At 39.0% G+C, this 8282-nt stretch overlaps 1 protein-coding gene across 1 annotated transcript in view; it reads right to left on the bottom strand.

Moving 5' to 3' along the window:
• Positions 1-556: 556 nt before the first annotated feature.
• The window catches only part of CLINT1 (clathrin interactor 1), a 67119-nt gene continuing 59393 nt past the window's right edge, over positions 557-8282 (bottom strand). The window contains exons 9-12 of the mRNA XM_083603854.1: positions 7680-7766; positions 4228-4523; positions 3185-3389; positions 557-2336 (exon numbers count right to left, since the gene is read on the bottom strand). Of these exons, the coding sequence (XP_083459980.1) occupies positions 1981-2336; positions 3185-3389; positions 4228-4523; positions 7680-7766 (944 nt within the window). The 3' untranslated portion in view covers positions 557-1980. The remainder of the gene's footprint in view (positions 2337-3184; positions 3390-4227; positions 4524-7679; positions 7767-8282) is intronic.

Here is an 8282-nt window from a genome sequence, read left to right as displayed (position 1 = left end):
ATTTTATTTTTACTTTTTTATTTTTGCTTCTCAACATCTGTCACAAGACAAACTTACGAAGACAGTTCCCACAAAAAGTTCAAGGGTTTCAAAACTGGAGCTGAAGAGAAGGCGATCTGTCCCGCACAGCCAGTAAAGCTTGTCTTGATTACTTTGATGTAACAACACTTGAAAGCTCTATTCTTTGAAACTAATTTAAACACATTGAATTGTTGAAAGATTAAAAACCGCAGTCAGCTAATTACACTCACTCTCATCTCTTATTCAGCAAATGAATCACTTTTCATTACCACTTAGCTGAAGTACATGAATTTCTGCCTAATTAGAAATGTTGTAGATGGAGCATTAGCAAGGCTGGAGTGGGTCAAGATATCTGCGCTGCTTCATTTTTAATTCCTAACAGTAGAGTCAGATAGGGAAGGCGGGAGATAAAAAGTCATTAAACAATTTTAAATTATTTATAAAAATTACTTTGCCCAAATTATAATTATTTCTCTCCCCCCCCCACTGCTCTCATGAAATGTCAAATGGAATGAAAGGAGAAGCAGCCCCAACATTGTTTTTAATGAACACTTTAATGTTATGTATAACAGAACATTATGAATACAATGGAAATAAAGTTTTATCAATTTAATAATAATAAAAAATATCCAACATAAGAAAGGGGAGCCAATAAAGTTTCATACCTAGAATATAGTACTCATTCTCAGTAGCAGCCCTGGCTCTGTGAATATAAACTGAACCTCTGCATCCCAGACTAAAAATCATGATCTGTGTTTGAACCTAAATGCAGAATCATAGCAGGAAAAGAAAAAGCCTTTAATTTATTCTTTCATTTCCTTTATTTTCATTAATCCATAAAATCTGACTGCTACAGGTTTCCTTTAATAATAATAATAATAATAATCTATATATTTATTCATTTATATATATTTATTTAATCCCTTTCTATTGGATTCCGCAATTGCTAAGGCCATATTTACATAAAACAAGTGAAGTCACCAAATGTATAAAATTTAGAATCCAATGCTGTTGGATTAACAAAAAGTTTAGAGGTGTTCTTTCTTAATTTAAAGATGCTGTTTCTCATTTTTTGTGTTGCAAGAAAAAAAAATTCTTGCATTTTGACTGTCAGTGATGTAAACAGTGACCCCAGAGACCCCAAGGGGGGCTGCCACTTTTCACTGGAGTATGGCTGCAGAAAAACCACCCCAACCAAAACCCAACCATATATATATATTCTCTAGAGTTCTCTGAAAGGAAACCATACAGCAGTCTGAATGAAGTTTCTACCAGTTCTGCATTGTGTACTAAAGCAGAAAGAGGTAGGAAAACCCCACCCGTCCCACCCTATTCATCAGCAAATTGCTTAAAGAGGTCTATAATAAAAATTTGGATAGTATAGCAGTGTTGCTGGAAGAGTAGCAAAAGTATATATACATTCCAGGTCCCTTTGAATTAGCCATAATCACATATGTAAGCCATTTTTTTTTTGGACAAAAATATATATATATTCTTATAAAAAATTGATCAGCATACTTTGACTTCAAATTTGACTCAGTGGTAGGAAAAGGAACGGATCCAATTATGATAAATAGATTCCAGGAGGGGAAAAAAGAAATCAAGTATAAAATTAGATTCACACAGATATACCCAGGCCCCAAATTCCAGAGTTTCCACAAGTTTCAAAGTTAAAACTGGTTCTGCCATCTAAGAAAGGCTTTTAATTCTCTTGTTAAAAAACAAGGCCTAGTGATTGCAATATCAACCATATCACTCGGTGGAGGACGTTTTCTTCACCAAAACTTGAACAAAAGTAGGTTGGGAGTTTACAAAATGACCTTTGGGTTCTTTAGATGGGCTCCTTTAAAGTAAGCAATAAAAGAAAAAGAGAAAGCATTTGATCAGCATTTTCAACCCTTATCCCAGCTTTATTTGTGCAGCTAAAATCCTTCATTCAATCTGATTGGTTTACAATCTTTATTTGCTAAAATTTGCAAAATTTGCAAAGGCATCTTGCTTAGGTTGCACAGTTCCGGGAGTCATGGAGGATGCCACAGCTATATTAGTAATGCCCATGCCCGACAAACCCATTCCAGAAGTTGGCATTGCCATGTTCACATTCATTCCCATCATGCCCTGGTTCATCATAGGTGTGCCTCCCATGGAGGCCATCCCGATCGTGCCAGTCATCACAGTGGGCATTCCCATTCCCACGGGAACAGGCCCGCCCATCAATGGGTTTGCAGGAGGTCGAGCAGGCATCATGCTGGGTGGTGAGTTGAGGCTCATGGTTGCAAAATTCTGAGACATCACATTCATCGGTTGTTGCATATCTACGGGGCAGAAATGAAGTTTTAAATGTTAAGGTGATTTTTTTATGATATTTCTATCATTCAAAGAAAATGCAAGTATATTCCCACCCCACCCTTATTTAACGTATTGGCTGTATATTAAAAACAAAGATGATCCTTAAAGGCATCATCCAACATATTTCTATATGCCTGACAACTGAAGTCCAGCACAAATCCTAGTTGTCACAGTTCCCCTTCCTCCAATTCTCTTCTTTCTCCATGGCCAAACCATGCTTTGTCTAGATATCCACTTATTTATTATGCTCAGGGATCCACAAATATAGTGTATTCCCTCTACATTAGATCTTTTTAGGCACAACTTTGTTAGTACCTGGTTCAGAAACTGGGGGAAAGGGAGAAGAAAACGAAAATTCTGTTGAACAAGAATCCCCTTTCACTGCTTGGGGGCTGACTGTTCAAGAGTTTGGGAAGAGACATCATAAAAAGCTTTTAAAGGCTGCACTATATCATTAGATCAGGGTGAGGAAAATTCAAAGCACAAGCAGGCCGATATAGTTTGTGATCCATCAAGCTGAACATAGTTGGCTCACCAGTCACATGCTCTCTGGGATCGCAAAAACAAAAGGCAGAACCCAATGAATGGCTGGTCAATCAAAAGTTGTGCATACTCAAGCAAGAGAGTTTTTAAATAGTAGAAGGCTACGAAGTTGCAGATAATATACTCTGGTCACGGAAAAGAGAGAATTTATAGGTGCTGAGGAAGTCTAGCGTTCTGGAGCTTTTTAACACCCACCCACCCTTTGATCAAGAATATATTGTGAAGTGTGACCTCATTGAAATACATGCACAGCAAGAATTGTATTACTTACTTTGTTGCTGAATCATTGTGTTGAGTGATGGTTGCTGGGGCTTGGAAGGCTGCATACCAGGAACTAAATTGTCCAAACTGATATTTACACTAGGGTCTGACCAAGTGGATGGCAGGGTTTTGCCTACATTTTTGGGAACCATCTCTGTGCCCATATTATAAAGTGGATTAGGCTTCTGTATCATTGGGTTAACACCGTGCAAAGGCTAGAAGCATTAAAGAAAGAAAAAAAGAGATCTTTAGAGTTATGCTACGAATTGCCAACACAGTATTTTACAGCTATAATTTATCAGAGAGAGGAGTTCATCCAGTCTTCATAAAGAGAAACAGATGGACATTTATGTTCTCCTAAGAGAACTGAAGAAAGTTGAAGTTCATGCTCATAAAATTCTCAAGAGCATCTCTTTAAGTACTTTACCTATCATCTGGTAGTCTTCTGGAACTGTGCCAAGAATGGTAATTCAGAAGTGCCTTGCTTCCCCCCTTACCTAAAAATACTTTCTCTGAACCATCCTTCTATTTTAGATGCTTTGGAAAATTAGTTTTCTTCTTCTTACATTTACAGTATATTCCACCTTTCTTCCATCATGGAACCCACACAAGTAATTTCCATGAGGTCTTGCACTGACCAGACCCTGACTTGCTTAATTTCAGTAGGTTAATGGCCTCATGCAACTTCAGACCATACCTGATCAACTAGTTGCTAAGTTTTCCAAGTCCAAAGACTTGTTTTCAATAGTCAACTACTCTTAAACTGGGTAAAACTATATGTGAGCCAGAAACAGGTGGCACTCCCCACCCTCATCCCCCTTGCTACAATCAAAGTGTCACAAGTTTGAAGTCTTCCTTATGTTCTACAACTCTTAGATTGCTTTAGATGTTTCCTCTCTCAATTTACTTGAATCTTGAAGAAAAGAGGGGCCAGTGAAGCAAAAAGGCAAGAAAACACTTTCAGAGCCACAGAAAAGATGCTTTAAGTTAAGCGTGTGTCAAAACTATCCGTTGAGTAAACAGCAGTCAAGGGACTGCAGAACAGCACCATACCTGTGACCTGGACATAGGTAGATTGATGCTGACAGTGCTGGAACCCATCATAGATAAATTCATGCTTTGGGAAGAGGTCATGGTGGCTTGGGAGGTACCCATCAAATCAAAGAGGTCAGAAGGATTTGAAGCAGCTGGAGGCTGGCCAAGGCTCTGCTGAGCAGAGCCACCAAAGAGCTCAACAGCTGGCTGAGCAGAGCCACCAAAGAGCTCTCCAGCTGAAGCAGCAGGGCTTGGAGAGGTTTGGTTGAAGGCACTCCAGTCGCCAAACTCTCCATTCCCACTTGCAGTTGTACCTGGGGAGGGAAAAGAAAGGTAAGAGTCTTTATGAAAAGCACAGAGCAAATGCCACATTCCATGAAGTGAAACAAATGAGAGCCGATGTATGTCCATCCAGATTAACATCTGCAGGTAGGATCTCCATCTGGACATTACCCTCCCTCATGAATATTCCAACAATTTTAACAGGATAGCAAAAGGGGGGGGGCATAAGAATGAAACAGCCACACCAGTGCTAAAGTATGGCTGGTTATGTGCCACCTGTGGAGTCCACATGAGTGGGACATAGATTTCCTAACAGGCAAATCTGCAGGATCCACTTTCAACACATAAGAATGTGGCAGGCATAAGAGACACCTGAAGCATAGCAGAAGTTCAGTATCTAAATTGCCAGTAGCTCAAAATTGGGAGCCTTAAGCAAAGCTGAAAACATTAACTCATTGATGTTTTGAATCAATCACTGTGAACAAGGCTGGTCTCACAGTCGCAAGAAGTCATAAAAACAGCAATTTGTTCAAACTCATCTGATTACATATACATTACTTGCTGTATAGAGTTATTAAACTGGTACAGCTAAGTGGGATACCAATAAAATAATGGGCTTTCAAATTCAGTTGCCTCAGGGTGTTTATCTCACCTCTGTTGTGCTTGTTAACAGCATTGTGTAGTATTTATTTAGCGCTCTATGGGAGCTTTGATAAATATGCATTCAAAGCTCTCACACGCTCTCAAATCTTTGTACACCATGTGAAAAGATAGAGAGCTGCAAGACATTTAGTTCTTTTAACGACAGTCTGCCTGTCTTTACATATTTTAAAAATACACATTTTACTGGAATAAACTTGTGAGTGAAGCTCCAAGGTGTAAAGATCATGAGGAAATAGATGTTTGGTTTTTAAAGCGAATGAGCCTTTGGTATGATTATCAATTGCTAGCCACTGATGAGTATTTCAGTTTTGAAGTGCAACAGTTACGTAGATCTTACTATTGTAGCCTGATGCACAGACAAAGGCACACAGGGGCACACATGCCAGCACTGGTTTTCACACAGTTGAACAACTTGCAATTTACCTTTAACTGTTAGGCCTCATCAGTGCAGATGGAAAAGAAAGCATTCAAAATTTTAAATCAATGTTCACCTGACAGGTCTGAGAGATGAGAGACCCTGCTGAATTCAGAATAATCTGGTCTGTACAGCCAGCTAGGAATTAGTGATCTACAAACCTGCCTATTACTTAGAATCTAACTCACCTAATCTTAAAAAGGTTGCAATAATTTACATTTCATGTCAATAATTCGTAATAGTACCTGTTCGCCTGGGTATAAAACCCTTGTTTTAATTAATTTCTCCTCCACAGGTGGATTAAAATTTAAGTAAGGAAGGGCAGGGAGGGAAAAGTACATCCATCGCTTATCTGTGCACTCCACTTTAACGCAAGTGCTGGGCTAGAATTCATTAGCTTGGGGCCACAATGAAACATTTTGCTTTGATCTCCCTTACAAAAGGGACTTTATTGGGAATATTTCAATTAGTACTGCCTATTAAAAATTTAAGCACACTTACAAGTATTCCTGATGGATAAGTAAATGCTGATTCTCCAGTTACGGGATGCTCATATCCAAACACAAATAAAGGAAAGGGGGAGAAGACAGAAGCATTTGATGCCACTCTTCGGGGAACTTTACCAAAGATGATTAATCAACAAAAGATTTCTGGGGGGGCTTTATCGCTCAAGAATGATTAATCATTGCTGGCTGCTTGCATAAAGGTGATTGGTGGAGATTAATCATATTAACACTGATAAAGGAGTATTATCAAGCTTAGACTGCATTATTAGCATAATAGGATTTGAGCACCACAAACCTAAATTTTCAATAACCTGTAAAATCAAGGCAGAACATTATTAAAGCTTAAAGTATTTAAGGGCCCAGTTCTCAAGTCAAATCCTATCCCTCAATACAATGCATTTTATTACTGATGGCTGCAAGAAACACCACACCTTCTTCTATGCAATATGCTTTGTGGTAGAACAATTGTTTTAGCTACTGCTTGGTTCAAAACTCTTTGAACAATCCCAGCTCTGTTGACCAGCTATCTTTGCTCAGTAATAAAACATTAATTCATTGGGTCTTTTAAAAAGTAATTTGGGTAACAGCAATTATTATAGCAGTGTGGCAAGAATACAACAAAAGACAGTATTTTAGGGCCAATCATAACATTTGTATAAGCTTCCTCACCCATACAAGGGGCTCTTACTGTGAAGTTTTCATGTTTTTTCTCCCCAGTGGACAATTTTTAGTTTGTGTGGAACTTAAATAAATCAGTACACACAAGTTAACAGTCCCCTCCTAGGACATGTAGCAATCCTGCCTTATGCACAGCATCTATTGTCGAATTCTAAATGTTTCTTGGGTCAATTCTAGCCTTCTTCCAAGAGAGTACTTTAATATAAAATGTGGACTTGTAGAATACAATTCTTAAGAGGCTTACTGCAGATCACATAAAAGAATACCATTACAGGCGAAAGGGGATGGAGTACACAACATACTATACTATAGCAATAGCTACTACTCAGTATTAATTAATTGAAATTCATTGTTGGTACCTGTGAAAATCATTCCAGCCCAGTATTTCAGTTAGCTTCAATTAATGGTAAAGGTGTTTGTGAGGGGAGACAAAGTAATGATCATTACTGCAGTATTAATTCATTTAAATTCATTTTGGTGCTTGTAAAAACCATTCCAGAGCAATTATTTCATTTGTGTGTGCGCGCATCCTCTCTGCTGGGGGTGTGCATATGTATGCTGCTCGTCCCCCTCTTTCACCTGGGTGGATTTTGCAAGTGTGTGTGTCCAAGTGCACATGATCTATGCAACCCTCAAAGGTGTAGCAAACCCTTGATGTGGCCCTTGAGCTGGAAAAGGTAAGCCACCCCTGGGCGAAGGGTCAAAGGAAAAGCTCATTCCCCAAATAATTAATCCCTCTGCCCCGAATAGGGAATAAGTCATAATAAAATGAAACTACATCACAATACAACACGGCAGAATATAGCACCTTTAAAATGAGAACTCGACATAGAATTTAATCTATTCTGGAAGAAAAGACACTTTCAGGTAGTAAGAGAACAAAATTTGAGAGGTCATCTTTCTGTTCCACTCCCTTGGCACTGTACCTTGTGATGGGGGGCAGCCTGCTGAGGCAGAGGCGGCGGCAGCAGAGCTAAAGTCCGCAAACCCTCCGAAGGGGTCAGTGGCTCCACCTACAACCAATCAAAGGACTTGTTGTAAATTAGTGAACACAGCCCCACACCAGTAGCAGTTCACATCAAATATTAAATTTTATATTTAAATATCTCGTATGTGGAGTCAAGATATACAGTTCTGGGAAATGGTGCAATCCATCAAGCGTATTGAAGCTCAAAGTACTTAAGGGCACAGTTCTCAAGTCAAATTCTATCCCTCAATACAAGATATTTTACCACTGATGGCTGTTATACAAGGATGGTTGTCATGGTACAAAAACTGAAATATGTGGCAATCCTGCAAACCGGGCTGCAGGAACAAAACCTGGGTGTGTATGCAATCATACTCTTGTGCTTTACTTTGACTAGTTTGTGGGGAGTTTCCACCCTCAACTTTTTCACTACTCTGGCATGCACAAGCATGGAAGAGAGCACCACAAACGATCATGCGTTAAATGAAGATTGATTCAGAAGGGTGATAGTCCAATCAAAACAAAATGTCACAAGGCATATACATGGCTGAAGTCTTTCTTT

The sequence above is a fragment of the Podarcis filfolensis genome (assembly GCF_964270895.1).
Source record: "Podarcis filfolensis genome assembly, chromosome: 2".
Taxonomy (NCBI): domain Eukaryota; kingdom Metazoa; phylum Chordata; class Lepidosauria; order Squamata; family Lacertidae; genus Podarcis; species Podarcis filfolensis.
This window is presented reverse-complemented; position numbering and strand designations above follow the sequence as displayed.